This window comes from Vidua chalybeata, chromosome Z, assembly GCF_026979565.1.
Source record: "Vidua chalybeata isolate OUT-0048 chromosome Z, bVidCha1 merged haplotype, whole genome shotgun sequence".
In the NCBI taxonomy this organism is placed as follows: Eukaryota; Metazoa; Chordata; class Aves; order Passeriformes; family Viduidae; genus Vidua; species Vidua chalybeata.
The window spans coordinates 39,356,135-39,372,560 of NC_071570.1; the positions used below are offsets into that span (position 1 = coordinate 39,356,135).

At 41.4% G+C, this 16,426-nt stretch overlaps 1 protein-coding gene across 1 annotated transcript; it reads left to right on the forward strand.

Annotated features, from left to right (window-relative positions):
• The first annotated feature begins 6,774 nt into the window (after positions 1-6,774).
• Positions 6,775-15,811, forward strand: CAPSL (calcyphosine like). Its single transcript, XM_053932065.1, has 5 exons — positions 6,775-6,846; positions 10,561-10,694; positions 11,237-11,414; positions 12,053-12,262; positions 15,172-15,811. The coding sequence occupies exons 2-5, from the start codon at positions 10,561-10,563 to the stop codon at positions 15,271-15,273; spliced, it is 624 nt and encodes a 207-aa protein (XP_053788040.1). The 5' UTR covers positions 6,775-6,846; the 3' UTR covers positions 15,274-15,811.
• Positions 15,812-16,426: the final 615 nt, after the last annotated feature.

The window sequence follows — 16,426 nt, forward strand, 5'->3', positions numbered from 1 at the left end:
TCATAGAAGTACTAATTGTTATTTCTACCTATATAAATCTGGACCATACAAAAAAATGCTAAAATTAAAATAATTACCACTCATCACTTAGAGAAATTGCTGTCACAGAAAGTAAAACAAATCTGTGGGCAGATCAAGAAAAGCTCAGGCAGAGCAAGCCTGCAGGCCCTTGTCCTGAAGCTCTGCAGAAGCATGGTGCTTGTTTCTATCAATGGCAGTGCTAGTGCAGGACTACCCTGCTGCACTTTTTGCCCGCCCTATCAGCAAACTGGGCAAGCTGTCATGTGGAGAAAGTCTTTAAATTTTTAAGTAGTAGAAATAGTACATCCAGTCACGGTCCATATGTCTATATGTAGTTGAATGTTCACTGATGAAAAAGATTATCCAAATTTTGGAAGTTTTAGAGATCAATAGGTGTGAATGAAACAGTAGAGCAAGGAACTGTTCTTTTTAATTTTTAATTTCCAAATTAAGCCTTTAGTGCACAAACACACATTTCAGGATCTTTCCTACCACTAATACTGTGCTACCTAACTGGAATCAAAAGTTTATGTCAAAAACATGAGAAAATCTTACTTGTCAGATAATTCCCTCAGCACTTGGATTTTTTTTTTCATTTCAGTGGTTTGCAATACACAGGGGGTAGTAAGCAGATGGAACTAGTTTACATTCACCCATTCATGTGAATTCTTTTTAAAAAAAGACTTTTATAGTGAGATCTGTTTTGCTGGAGCCTTTAAAGTCATTGTAGTAGAAAGAGACAGAACAGTACAGAAAGACATCTCTAATTGGATTTCCAAAACTGCAGTGTGGGGATTTGGCCATTTCTCCTAGTCAGCACTGACAAAGCCACAGTTCACGAGTTCTAGCTGGAGTCTCCTGGCTCAGTGGTCTGCTTCATCTATGAAGAGCATGCCCAGACTGGATACTGGAGGTTGAAACTGGAAAAAACAATCCACAAGCAAAACTATACAGAGCCAGAGATAGTGGAGAAGGGGCCTGTCTTCATCTTTATCCCATATGCATGCCCCATGAGAACAGTGGGCTCACGTCAGTACCCCATGCTATGATGACAGGTCCCCCACCCCTCTGCTGGGCTTTGTGAATGCCTGTGGGAGACATTTGCTCCCTTGGAAGCTTTGGGGGAGGTTGACCCCAAACTCCCTTGGGCTTGGCTGGAATGTGCCAAAGACACCTACACATGTCCACTGTTCAGGTAGGGACCGGATACACTTATTTTAAGAGAGACACTTACCCAGAGATCTAAATTTTAGAGACTTATGAAACTGGAAGGGGTGCTAAGAAATTTTAATTCCACCAAGGCTAAAATTAGCATGCTCAGAAAGCCTAATGACCTAGCCTGGAATTACAAATCTTTAAATCTGACTTCTCTACCAGCGCAAATGGGAAGAAACGAGGAGTTTGCCAGTGTGTGCCTAGGTGGCCAAGAAAGCCAATGGCATCCTGGCCTGGATCAGCAATAGTGTGGCCAGCAAGATCAGGGTAGTGACTGTTCTTCTGTGCTGGGCACCATACTTTGAATCCTGGCTTCAGTTCTGGGACACTCATTTCAAAAAGGACATTGAGGTGCTGGAGAGAGTTCGGGAAGGGAAACAGAACTTGAGAAGGGTCTGGAGCACAAATCTGATGGGGAACAGAAGAGGGATCTGGGTGTGTTTAGCTTACAGAAAAGGAGGGTCAAGGCAGACCATATCACTCTCTGGAATTCCCTTAAAGAATGATGTAGCCAGGTGGGAGTCAGTCTCTTCTGCCACGTCTCAAGCCAAAGGATGAGAAGAAATAGTGTTAAGTTATGCCAGGGAAGGTTCATACTAAACATTAGTAAAAATATTTTTCTCTGAAAGAGTGGTCAGGCATTGGAATAAATTGCCCAGAGAGGTGGTGGAGTCATCTTGTCTGGAAGTGTTCAGGAGGCATCTGGATGTGGCATTTGGGAATACGTTTGAGAGATGATTATTGTGTTGCTGGGTTGACAGCTGGACTTAATGATCTTGAAGGCCTCCTCCAACCTGGATGATTGTGTGATTCTGTCACATGCTTAGACTTTTGTCTCTTATTCTTCTTGTGCATGTGCATCTGTGCTATGCAGGCACTTGACCTGGTTGCCAGCAGTGCTGTTTCCAGTGGTGGAAAATATTAGGTCCCCCCCATACCTCTCCTCCTTCTCAGGCTTTGGTCATGTGTCCCAGCAAATCTGCATTAAAGCTCCCATCACAAAGTTGGCAAGCCTGTTGGCAGAGACACTCTTGTGGGATTTTCAGAACTGCATCACCTCTTTCCTTCCAGCCCTTATTTATGAGTAAGGATGCATTCATCTCTTTTGAGACCTGCCTGTCTATTCTGTCTGCTGACTCATCCCTGAGTCTCTTATTCACAGACAAAGCAAAGAGACTTCACTGAGGCAACAGCAGCTCCTGTGCCAAGGTGGCAGCCTGGTACAGGCCTGCTGTGCAGAGGAGCCTGGCAATAGCTCATGCTCTGGATGACAGAAATCAGTTCTGAAATTCAGAGGCCATGGAGAGAAGGGGCTCTGGGACATCACAAAGCCTTCTAGAGTGATTGTGTATCACCAGCCATGCTGATGAGTATCCCCAGCATGCTGTGTGCTGAATTGTGCTGCCATGTCAAGCGTGCCCTTGTTCCTGGTTGGGAAAAGCATTCAGCTCACATACCACCAGTATATTTCTGGAGTCAGGAACCAAAACAGTTCCTGATAATTTGGAGAGGAAGCTCCAGTGAATAACAAGAAAAGAATACATCCCATTTTGGTTGTTTAAGAAATGACACCACACAGGCTGAAGTCATATCTGAAGTCACTTTGGCTCCATGGACTGGCAAGTGTAGAGTCCCTGCCCTGGCAGCCAATACAGCTCCCCACCTCACCGTCCCCTCCAGATACTCCTGCAGCAGTAGTATCTGGCCTGTCTCTGCCCTCTCCTATATAACTACTGACATCATTTCCCGCCACCTTTTCCTCTTCTGCCTAATGGTGCTTGCATGATCCCAGATAACTGTAAAAATCCACATTTCAGAGGACTGGCAGGGTTGTAAAAAAATGATCAAGACTCCCCTGTTGACATATGCCTTTGCCAAGAGCAGACTTCACAAGCACTCTTCTTTCCCCAGGACATTCCAGCACTTGGTGACCATCTTTAGGGAGGCCTCTCTGAGGAACAGCTTGCTGAAACCTTCTCCTCTCTGGTTTTGGCTCCCTCCTCTTTGCCTCCTTCAGTGAGGACAGATTGTTTTGGTTGTTATTGAAGCAAGCTGCAGACTGTTCTTTTCTATTCTTCGCTACTTCCCCCACTTTGCAATGATTAAAGACAGCTTTTCAGCATCAAAAGGTATTTAAGCCTAATAAATGCTGGGCCAATTTAACTGTTTTCTTCTGTGGACAAAAGAGAGAGGGTTATGCACAGAAGTTTCTCATGCATGTCAGACCTCCATCACATTGTTTCACTGTGGTTGACAGAAAATTGCCAATATTTTTGAGAAATGCAGTAGAATAAAAAAGCCCCTAACACCCCACAGCATTGTTTTTTCTATTTGGCCTAAAATATTCAAGAATTTAAATTGCCATTATTTCAAGGCACAAGATAAAAATAATCAATTTCTAGTAAACATTAGTTGCTTAACTTCTTAAAAACTGAAATATCTAGTGTTTTCATTTTCCATTCTCCAACTGAAAACAGATTTGTGGTAGATTTTCAAGAAAAGAAAAATTTTAAAGATACTTGCCACTTTTTCTGGAATGCTCCTGGTCTCAAATCACCTTCAAAAAAACTTGTCAAGTGCATTTAGCAGCTGACATAGCATTAGAAAAACAAAATCTGTGCTTCCCAAGAGCAAGGGAAAAAGGCAAGTAAAGGTAAAGGTTAGATATGCTGTAGTTGTGTAGCCAGGCAGAGCAATCCATCACACAGGCGCTGCTGGCAGTGTGCACCCTTCGGGCTGGAAATGCTCCTTAGTGCAGAGGGACGAGATGAGGGTCACTGGTGTGGGGTCAGACCTACGTGGGGACTGGGCTGGGGCTCTGTTACAAAGCAGGTCTGGGGCTGGCACCCAGCAGGCAGGTTGGTGGTGACCACTCTCTTAGGAATTGGCTCAGTAGCATGAGCACAATCTTCTTATGCCAGCTGGTGTCTGCTCTGGAGAGCAGACAATTTCAGCTGGATAACTACAAACCACACAGGGAGACATCATTTTTGGATATAAAAGCATTTTATTTAGAGTCAGAGTTCAGTTGTGTTTGGAACTAGATGATCTATAAGGTCCCTTCCAACACAAACCATTCTGTGATTCTGTAATTTAACTGGATTACATCTTGTTTTAAAATCAGAATACTTTTCCCTTGACAATGTACTTACCACAAGGTTTTCTTTTTTAGTGTATGTGAAACTTTCTTAATTTTAATGGCAGGAAAAAAACCACAAAGGTTTATCCTGTAAAATTAATCTTCTTTGCTACATGCTATTTTTTAAAATCTGTATTCCACACAAACAACCCTGATGATTTCTCTACCAAGGACAAGCAGATATGCTCATATCTGTTCTTCTCATAGCTGAAGAGCTTCTCCACAACAATGGTCAAAGGTGGCACATTAAGAAACAGTGCTAGAACTTGTAAACTAAACTACAAAACAACCAGGAGATACTTCTTATAAAGTTTTTAAGGCATTTCTTATACCTTCCCCCTTGCCTAAATTCAACACAAAATCTGAATTTTTAGAAACTTCAATTGACTTAAATTGACTCTGTCATGAGTTTATAGATCGTTAAGCCTCATAGTATACTTTTCTTAGTTAAATCAGTCCAGTGCTGAATTATAAACTGAGCAGACAGTCCAGGCTCTTGAGAAAAAAACTAACAATCAAGTAGGTATGCATGTATTCAATGCTAGTTAGAAAATGATGAGGAAAAATTTCAGAGTTCTGATGAAATCTCTATATTCTTTTTGATAAATTCTGAATTCACTGGACTCTCCTTACAGCTCTGTGCACAGTAACAGAGCAGGTTCAACCAAATAAATTTCATCACACTCTGATGTAATCTGAGACATCTGAAGGCCCGTTAATAATTTTCAAATTGGTAACTCATTAACCATCTCAGAAACAGCACAGTCCAGTTTCCAGAGGAGTGTAGAGTAAACATCCATGTGTGTCTGTGTGTGTGCCTGGGCAGAGGGGAGAAAAGACAGCAGAATGCAGCTGAATATCCAGATATTAAATTATTTTTTTGCTTTCAAGAGCCCATCCCTGTTGTTTCAGTCTGCTGCAACCTTCTGAAAGTCAATGCAAATTCTGCATTTGAAGAATTTCTTTATTCAGGTGCAAGGCGGAATTCCACAGACCAACTTGTTCAGTGAAAACCATTTTTCTAGCCCTCCGTGCCTTTTTTTTTTCTTTGCAGAGTGCATGAACAGGCAGCAGCCCAGATAATATTCATAGCCCTTTATCTCTTCTGCATTCCCAGGAGGTCTCTGGAGATCAATTCACAAAACAAAGATAGTGGATGGAAAGATGTTACATATTCACAAAGGCAGTATTTCTGAATCAGTAAATGATTAAATAAGCCTTGTTCCCTTCTTGTGCATTAATGTGCAATCAGCTGGCACATGAGAGATATAAAAGAATATTGTAAGTCGTGCACAAACTTTGGTTTAGTATCAGGAAGTACCTGTCAATGAGAGATAAGCAGCCTACCAGGATGCAAGTGGTATTAGTCTAGCAATTGCCTAAAATAATTTTCTGCTTTTGCCAGGAAACGATGCAGTTTTCATTCTTGCTCAGTGTTTCATCCATGGCCAGAACAGGGCTCTCCCTTCATTTCCCACATGCTCTCACACTGACTTCTACACACTGCCTTTGCTATCGACCTTGATCTTACATGTTCACCTTGCTGCTGCCCCAGAGGGCTAGGGAACACTCACTATTTCCTACCCCTAAGGAATCTATCAACATCCTGATTCCCTACCAAAGTGGTACATTATCTTACTGACAATGTTTGTGACCTTCTGCAGGCCAAGTTGGTAATAGCTGTGTCTAGGCAGAGAGCAATTTCTCCTCATCATATGGGTGTTTAACCTTTTCAGCTTTCTTCTTGCTGCAAATGAACACAAGCTCAGCATCTCCCCAGAGGTTCTAACCACCAGCAGGTCTTCAAAGTGGCAATTAATCATCAGGAAAAAAATATACGCTGGTGAGGGTTTTTTTCTTTGTGAACTACAACTGACAGTCTTTTTTACTTGCATGTTTCTGCTGTGTTTTCAGTAAACAATTGAACCAGAGAGTTTTTTCAGCCCTATCAACTATGAAAGCAGAGAAACTTGTTTTAAAAACACAGCTGTGCAATGCAGCACTTTTCCAGAGCCATTTTCTCTCAGTCCTATTGCTCAGGGATAGGACTGAGGGATCCCCCCAGCAAGGGGCAGCACAAGGTGTCTCCCACTCTGCCCTCCCACTTCTCCAGCCCATGTGGGCAAAGATGAGAAGAAAATACATTATTTTAAAGAGAAATAAAATTATACGGCTCTCGAAACGCCAGAGCAATTGTCCAGGGAAGCAACGTAATTGCAGGTTGGGCCAGCCACAGCCTACAGTGTCACCTTGGAGACCAGCTGGTAAACTCCAACCTCCCAAAAAAGGGGGGCCAAGGCAGCCGTGTTTGTAAATAGGTAAAACGAGATGGATAAGTAAGCTTTGCAGTGAGCCTGGCGGCCCATTATCACCTGAACTTGTTGCCTGAGCCTGGAGGCACAACACTATCCAAGCCTCCCAAACACTTTCCAGTCTGGAGTGAAAACCCCAAGTTCAGAAGAGTATTAGAGGTAAAGGTTTTTTTTTTTCCTGTTTGCAACCTCTCAGTGAGTTTCTCTGATCAGCCAAGAGTAGTTTAATTAATTTCAATTAAATCTAATTTTTAAATCTGATTTTCTAAATCTAGTTTTTTAAAAATATGATTTTTTATTTAGATATATAAATATATATACACATATTTTTGTATGTATATATGTATGTGTGTATGTATGTATGTATTGCATATATATATATATATATATATATATATATATATATATATATATACAAAAGAGCAATCGCAGTAATGTCCACCTGTCAGAAGGTTGAAGCTGAATGATGCTGGTCATGATGGAGAGAGACAGGGGAGCCTGCTGTAGAGGGGTCAGCGAGAAGCCAAATTTTTAAGGAGGTGTTTAGATGGTTGTTTCCTGCAGTTTTTGTGCTTTTAGTAATTCAATGAAATTATAAGAAGTAAACAAAATGTGTGCAAGGCACAGAGGAATGTAAAGGGACCTGGTTGCTGAACAGCCTAAGATTCTTCTGGAAAAATCCAACCCAAAATTTAAGGTTTTGTATTTGTTAGGAATAATTGCAATCATTTCTGTTTGGCTTGCACAACACAACATCACCTATAGATACAAACAATCCTCACAGCGTGGGGTAATTGTTCATAGCCTAGGCTGTTAAACAAAACAAAACTCTCTAGCATTCAAAATTAAAATAAACATTGCTGGTTAATTTCACTGAGGGAGACATCTGATAGTCTTGGATGAGATACACAAATTAAAACCATTTGGAATTACTTTTATGACCTGTTCTTGTTTTATTAATGGTATTAAGATGTTACACATTTGTACACTATGCAGAGAATGGTTATATTCAACAAACCCTGACTGCATCTCTAATGACTTCACATTTTCCAAAAAGGAGCAAGAGCAAAATGAAAGGGGAGGAAAGAGCATGTGAATTATTGTGATTCCTCCCTCCTTGCACTGATTTGGAATCTCTTTTCTTACAATATAGCCTAGGAAGGGTTTACCTCTAACTTCAGTCTGCAGCCAACAGAAATAGGACAGTGATAAAAGTGTCACTATGGACCAGGCTTGCATGTAGCAGGTTTTAGACTTAACTGGTTTTCTGTATATTCTGGATGTATAAAAAGGGTTCTCAAATGCTTACTGCCATGTGGCACAGGAAGCCAGGTCCTGTTTGAGAGGCTTTAGTGTGATGTGAAAACTCAATTACTTTACAAACAGACTTTAATTGCTGAGTTTTGTATAGAAACATGTTGTTGGTGATTTAGTTAGTGAACAGTATAGAGAATGCAGATTTGCAAAGAGCAGAAATATTTATTATTAGTATTTTTAACCATGATAACTGGGGGGAAAATAAGTGGGAATATCTTTGCCTATGGTATTAGTGAGATTATTGGAGTGCTCTGACCCACTTCAGAAAGAACACTGGGAAAAAATGAAAAATTCAAGAGCAATAGTAGAATTATCTGACATCTGGAAATTCATTTTGTACTAGGAGTCCTGAGCTATGCCTAATTTCTAAGCCAAAGTGAGTTTAAAAGGGACCTTCAAGTACTTACACCTGGACACATTTTTAATAGGTAGCTCTTTAATCTTGTAAAACAGAGTAAAACAGCATCTAATATGGTAGAAATTCTGACTAGAAACAGCATCTATTAAAAGAAAAATTATTCAATGCTGGAACAACTTAGCCTAGAGATGGTGAATTCTGAGGCAGAAATGCTTATACATGTAGAAGCAAACTTTATTCTTACTGTAGAAATTACAGAGGATTGGCCAATTTCAGCGGCCTCTACTGAGGTTCAAGAGATCATAACAGATAGCAAATCAGATTATCCCTCCGTAGCCTCAATTCATGAGTATTACTGCAATGATTATTTGATGCATATTGCACTATTCTGCAAATTACTCCACTGAACCTGAGGCAAGGAGATGCCACGCTCTTTTCACGGCATGTGTGCTTGTGTTGATTTTTGCAGTGTGCAGTAGAAATTAATTATGTCCTTGTAGGTCTCAGTATTTATAGAACTCCATAAAAGACATAACATAGTGTAGAAAGACTCACACTGCACAATGATACACTTGCATCATGTATTCTCTATATAGATATATAGTTCCTATATATTATATATAAGCAATAGTACATTATTATATAATGTAAATATAGTTTGCACTGTATTTATGTGACCTCGCTGTATTTTAAAGTCTTTCCAGCTAAACGTTTCCCCTTAAGGACAGGTCATTATTTGTAAAATACATTTTTGGCTGCTGATGTCACACAGCTGTGAGATCTTCCTGGTCACTGGTTAATGAGTTCCCAGAAGAACTTTGCTTGCTCTGTCTGAAGCAAAGGCCAAAATGCTCTATATTTTACTTCTCTAGACTTCTACATTAAGCTAATACTGAAAACATTTGGGGAGTACAAAACCATTTTATTTTTCTGTTTTTCCAAGCCCAGCTGGAGTAATCTGAAGTGGTTAGAAAATTCAGCATATTTGGCATTACCAGCAGCCATAGCCAATGCTCTGTAAACAGGAGTGGATGAACAGTTAAGATGAAACAGTTTAACTCCATGTTTCTTAGAAGTTTTGTCTGATCATTTCGATTCACACTTCTGCACATGGAATGACAAAGGGATTGGAACTGTCACGTGCACTGACAGTGCCCCACTGGGCTCCTCAACTTCACCTCCTCATCCCAGCATGGCCTCAGCAGAGCACCAGTCACCCTCTGAGTCTAGAGCTCTGCTGTAACTTCTGTGATTCTTGTGTGCCCTTATCCCATGATGCTTGAAAGGCTGGAAAATATTTTGGGAGTCTTCATGGTCTGCTGCAGATTCATCAGCCAGGCTATGGAACAGCAGTCTTTGCACTGAGCATGTGACCAGGATTCATTGTGACCCTAAAATATCAGTATGGGCATGGGCAGTCGCACTTTTCTTAGCACTAGGCACAAATAATCCCTGTGGCAGAGGCAGTGGGTCTCTGCCAGCCTGGGCATGCTGCTCTTGATGGTACTGTTGCAGCACTGCAGAGTCTCAAGCTGGTTTTCCATATTTTTATTCCACTGTTTTCCTCTGAGGGTAGCTGGAAGGCCTTTGTTGTCAGCATGTGAAATCCTAGGGTGCTAAATACTGTGAAATTTTAAGGTATTAATTTGTTCTGCAGTTGTGTTTAAAAAGCAGTAGGTGTCGTGTAGGTGACTGCTGTTGCTCAGATATGCAATGGCTGAAATCTCTGCTCTGCAGAATCAGGGCCTCAGTGGAACAAAAGTGAATCAAAGGTAAAGGTCCTCAGCCAGGGTAATTTTTATCTTACTTAGTTCAAATGATAGCTGTAAACCTGGCCAGGTGGAAGAGGCTTAGCAAGGATGCTGTGGACACAGAGGGAGTCACACACTCCTGAGTGCACCCATCAGTTGTCACAGTGTTCTCACATTGTAGGCAGAAATTTATTATACGCAATTTCCTGTCTGCATGTGGATTAATCACAAGGTGGTTGGCTGAGCCTTCCTTTCATGGTCGGTGGCCTATATTGGCAATTTCCCTTTCTGATAGAAGGATATAAGGAAAAGGAACTAGAGGGTGACAATGACATGATAGAGTTACTACCAGCAGTTTGCAAGTTAGGAATTTGGGATGCTTTAAGGCAGGTTTCAGTACTGTGTCTGAATGTGAATCCACACCACACCAGTGTTTTGGTCTTTCAGATGGGCACAGCAAGGCATGACCAAGAGATGGCAATCAATGCAAAAAAAAGCCTGCCCAAAATCACTAACCCTCTAGAAAGACTTCGCCTGCAGTGCTTAGCAAGGGGATCTGCAGGCATCAAAGGACTCGGCAGGTGAGTATGCAAGACGTTAAACCCATTATTCAGCCTAATAATTTTAGCTGCAAGAGGCTTACACCCTAAACAGGGACCAGAACTTGAATTTTCAAGTTTTCTTGAGTTTTCTCATTTCAGTGCAAATGCCAAAACCCACAGAGGGGCTCATGTGTTTTGGGACACAGGACTGACCTGATCACCTTTTGACAGATTGGATTCAGATGGTGAACAACTAGAACTTCATCTATATTTGGAACTTCATCTAAATGTGCAACTTGCAGGGGGCAGAGGGCTATAATGAACAGGAGTACTATGGCAGCCTTTCCCTCATTTAACTTCAGATGTGTAATATTCATGCACCCTATCTAAACAAGTCATCTCTACTGCCAATAAATGTAGGGGGTTTGTTGGTTGGGGTTTTTTATTTCTTTTTTTTTCCCCCTCAGAATACAGAACAAGGAGGAAAGTAAGGTGACTCTCTACTCCAGTACTGTACTAAACCACTGTAGCATTCTCCATGTTTTCCTATGCATTTTCCTCAAATTTCATGTTTTCCACAGAGTATTTAGGATTATTGATGGTAACAATAGCAGAACCCTTGATTTCAATGAGTTTCTGAGAGGACTACGTCATTATGCTGTGATGATCAATAAGGAAGAAGCACAAGAGATTTTCCGGATATTTGATAAAGATGGCAATGGAACAATTGATTTTGATGAATTTCTTATTACACTGAGAGTAAGTCTGGGAATTTATGCTGTTACTGCATTAAATGGATTAAAATAGAACAGAACAGAACAAAGTAGAATAGAATATTTGCAAATACACAGTTGTGATTTTTTTTCAATTAATTGTGGCCTTGATTTAGATACTGAAGTTCCTGTACTGCAGTCTGGGTACCTGTGCGGTTCAGCCCATCAATCTCACTTCTTTGTTGGCCATTTTGTGATACATCTCTTTATAACATGAACTTATTCAGGGTTACTTTCTCCAGTCCACCACAGTGATTGATTTTGTCCGAAGTATCTCTGCTCTGCTGAAGCCTAAACAATTAAGATAGAAAATATTAGTACTTTGGGTAATTAGCAATTTCTTGTTGGAAATATTTAAAATGGCCAGATCAGAAAAGTGTTCTAGGTAGTATTTTCTCTCTTATTGTCCATTTGCTATTGTATGGGTAGACACTGAATAGTCTTAATCATATTGCTCTTTTGAGGATATATTGCCCTTTCTAGCTCCTGGACAGTGTAGACTATCACCAGTATAATGTCCCATCTACCTTGAAAGTTTTGCTGCTAGGAATAACAAGTACTTGAATTTGGAACTGGACAAGTAGTTGGCAAAAATACAATTATTCTGTTAATATTTCTTTACAGCCTCCCATGTCCAGTGCAAGAAAAGAGATTGTCATGCAGACATTTCAGAAGTTAGACAAGACTGGAGATGGTGTCATAACAATTGAAGATTTACGTGGGATGTATAATGTAAAACATCATCCCAAATACCTAAATGGAGACTGGACAGAAGATCAAGTTTTTAGAGCCTTTCTGGATAGTTTTGATTCACCCTATGAAAAAGATGGGAAGGTAAGTGAAGCACCTGATTACAAGCCATGAAATCACCATCTGACTCAGAATTTGACTTAGGTTATTAAGTTGGGGAATAATTGCAGTACCAAACATCCATTTGCAACATATTTATATGGAAATCAAAGTAGATGCATAACCTGTGCACAGCACTCCTGATACAGCTAGCTTGTACATTCTGAGGCAAAGGGGCTCTGCAGAAGGTACAAGGGTGGTTGTGAGATTGCATTAAAGCTTGTAGCCTTAATAATCGATTTTCATAGATTACACTAAGTACATGTTGAGACTACCCCACAAAATTGCTGAATTTCATGATCCACATAAATTGGGGGATTTTTCACTTTTTAGGAGAATAAATATTAGGATCCAGTTCAAAAGCAGGCTCCCTGCTTTGTCAAATATCTTACAGTTAGTTCTTCTCCAGTGTAATTACTGAGACACATGACTTGCAAATCAGTCCGTAATAGAGACAGATTTATCTACAGAGAGTTGGAGGGAGAATAGGGCTGGGGCTACTGGCATGGGCATGTACCCTGAGGAGCCATGAGCTGGGACAGAGATGGAAGCCCTTCCTGCACTCTGGCTCAACTCTCTGGCTCAGGTGCAAAGCCTGGGCACCTTTTGTGATGGACTTCTTATACAACTGCTGTTCAACCATCTCTGAGCCAAGCATGCTCTCTTTCTCCTTGTTATGTGTCTGCAAACTTCTTTGGTCTGAACTTACATCTGTTGACCTGCTCAGAACACTCTTGTATCTTTATGGTTCACTTGGTGCTATTCTCAATCTGAGCAGTTAATAATAATAACAAACTAGGCTGTTAAGTTTTTATCATTGTTTTGTGGAATGTCTTTAACACTTCCCACTCTCCAGGCTGCACCTGGGTTTTCTGGGTGGCATTGCACTGGTGACTCCTACCTGTCTAATGCTCCATCTGAATCCTTCACTTGCTTTGTTTCCACCACTCAGGCTCTGTTGTAGAGAGATGATGGGTTTTATCTACTTTACAGAATCACAGAATTACAGAATGACTAGGTTGGAAGAAACCTTCAAGATCATCAAGTCCAACCCATGCCCTAAATACCTTAACTAAACCATAGCACCAAGTGCCACATCCAGTCTTTTTTTGAACACATCCAGGGATGCCACCTCCCCAGGCAGGCCATGCCAATATTTTATCACCCTTTCTGTGAAAAACTTCTTCCTAATATCCAACCTATATTTCCCCTGATGCAATATATGCTTTAGGCATGACTTTGCACTTAGTAGAGCTGAATTTCATACTTTCTGCTGCAGTGTTATCCTCAGAGATACCACTTCAGAGCCAACTATCCCCTTCCACCTCCACAGCAGTGGTGATATCTAACAAATTTCAGGCAAAATGTTTCTGCTTTTTGTGCTGAGGTCATACATGAATGAACACATTAAATGAGTTCCCAAACTGATCCTTGATGAGTTCAGTGCCTGGTTACTCTGAGCATCCACCACTTGGTCAGCAATCCTGATGTTAGCTCACCTGATCACTGTTTCTTCTGAGAACAGATTGTGGCTTTCCTGAATCAGAAGACTCTAATGATACTGAATACCTAAAATGTTTTTAGCAGAAATGCCTCAAGGATGAGTATTTGCTAGAAAGGCCCTCTTCACCGCGGTGTGTCTCTGAAATAGGCAGTTTTAGTGAGGTTTGTAATCATCTTGTGATGGTAGGACAGTCTGAAGTAGTTCCTTCTCCCTATTGCCAGGTTTTTCTAAGTTCTCAAACACACAATGCAATCAGAGCAAATATAATGGAATCACAGAATATGCTGAGTTAGAAAAAACCCATCAGGATCATCAGGTCCAACTCCTGGTCCTGCACAGCACACCCAGAAATCACACCATGAGCCTGAGAGAATTGTCCAAAGACTTCTCGACCTCTGTCATGCTGGTGCTGTGACCACTGCCCTGGAGATCCCATTCCAGTACCCAACCACCCTCTGGGGAAGAACTTTTTTCTGATATCCAGCCTACATCTCCCCTGACAGAATTTCAGGCTGTTCCCTCAGTTCGTGTCACTGTTACCACAGAGCAGAGGTCAGTGCCTGCGCCTCTTTCCCTCATGAGGGAGTTGTAGCTGCAGTGAGGTCTCCTCTCAGTCTCCTCCAGCTTGAATAGACCAAGACACAGAATCACAGAATCATACAGCTTCTCCTTTAGACCTTTCACCATCTTCCCAGCCCTCTCTTGGACACTCTCTAATAGCTACATGTCTTTTTAGTATTGTGTTGTATTTTTTCAAATTTTTCTTTGTTTAGTCAAAAAATGACCTACACAATTCAAGACTTAAGGCATCACAAGAGACCTGCACAATTTTTCTCTTAGTTAATTTGATTTTTTTTTTTTAATGGTCATTTTTAAACCTCAAAATACCCATGAAAGCTATTCAAAACTCTTAGGTATTTCAAAGAATATCTGCTTCATTAAGGGAGATTTCTTTAGAGCAATGGTATTTTCTCTCTAGGGGGGGATATAAAGTTCCAAGCTGTCTCTGAATTGCATCAGAAATCTCACCCACTTTATTAATAATCATGGAAAGAACCAGATTATAGCATCCCTGGAAAAAATTATGTTAAATATTTGTCTTCTTAGACAGCAGTGATTTTAACTTCAGTTCCTGGTAAGGTTAGCTAAACTTCACGTGTTTCATCTCCATCCAAGTGTTGTGGAGGACAAGAGCTCATGTTTCTAGCAAAGTGAAATTCAGGAAATTATAAATGTCTTAATTCCTTCTGTTGGATTCCTTTTTATTAGCTACAGTATGAAATAGCAGATGTTCAGTTTCATTAAAGGTTCTTCTCAATGTGTGGTTTTGACTTACAGCACTAAATAAAAGCAAAGGTTCATTTTCCTATTTTTAATTTCTCTGTCTCAGGTCACAACAGAAGAATTCATGAACTACTATGCCGGAGTCAGCGCTTCAATAGACACAGACGTCTACTTTATCATCATGATGAAGAATGCTTGGAAACTCTAATCATATAATTAAAGAAGCATGACTTTTCTTTCACCTTTTATAGGTTCCTCTGATTAAGTGTATGCACAGCAACACCCTCCTGTTCCATTACAACAGTTTCCAGTAACTGTGCCAATTAATTTCAATCTGCAGAATTAATTCCCAGATGCTTCAGTAGGCTCAGCCTCAGGGGATCAGAGCATAATCAGAGATCTGGCATTTGGCCACCCCACACATCTGTCCTTTTTCTCTTTCCATCCCTGGTATGTCTTTTCTTTTCTGAAATGAGCTGCTCTTTTCTTTTCTGACATCTGCAGTAGGTTGCTGTGGCTCCTGAATATCCCATTGCAATGTTAGATACAGCTCTGTTTTGCAGAGGATGCAAGAGATGGAAACCAAAATATTCTAAAGTGTGGTGGTCTTGGAGAGGCTGTTATAGACAGGCTATAAATGGAGGGAAGTCTGTCCCAAGAAAGTCATGTAGACCTATCACCTGTAGCACAGCAGTATCTCTTGGCTTTGTGGGTCTCACTAGTGTGATACAGCAACTGCTGATCTTGCTTGCCGCCGTGCCTGCTCTGAAGCTCCCTGGCTTCGCCTGCCTGGCCGAGGCACGGTCAGCAGCAGGGGACACTCCCCTGTTTCTTGAGGAGATTCGGGGAGCGGCTAAGACAGAGCGCTTCCACTTCACTGTTTGCCTTGTAAGGAGGAGAGGCGGCGTCCGAGGAGGTAATGAGGGAGTCGACTCAAGGCCGGGGAAAAAGTCTCAGGTTTAATGCAAGCTCTGGGGAGCTCTGAGTGCCATTGTCCCGGTGGCCAAAAGTGGCCTCGTGGCTCTCGCAATTGTCTTAAGTACCGGGGCAGTAACCAGAGGGAAGGGATGCCCACCACCCTATGGGGGAATTCGGGGGAGTGGAAGGCAGGGGGACAGACAGACACACAAACCAATGGGGAGACAAGGGAGCCCTGGCCCTTGTCCACTCACTCGATGCCCGAGGTGGACGATTCTGGGAGAGTGGGATGGAGCCGAGTGATGGACAGGGTGCCAGGGAGGGGACAAGGGAATGACTGAGCATTTTCAGGGAGATTGGCATTGAGGGAACGGCGGGAAAGCTCAGGGTAGAACCATTGGGAGAAAATGGGGGGTAAAGGGGCAAAACATTACAGAACTGTT

Excerpts from the sequence above, each read along its gene's own strand:
- CAPSL (XM_053932065.1), top strand. The coding sequence starts at position 10,561 with ATGGGCACAGCAAGGCATGACCAAGAGATGGCAATCAATGCAAAAAAA. Across the intron at positions 10,695-11,236 it reads GGCATCAAAGGACTCGGCAG|AGTATTTAGGATTATTGATG; the intron begins GTGAGTATGCAA and ends TGTTTTCCACAG. Across the intron at positions 11,415-12,052 it reads AATTTCTTATTACACTGAGA|CCTCCCATGTCCAGTGCAAG; the intron begins GTAAGTCTGGGA and ends ATTTCTTTACAG.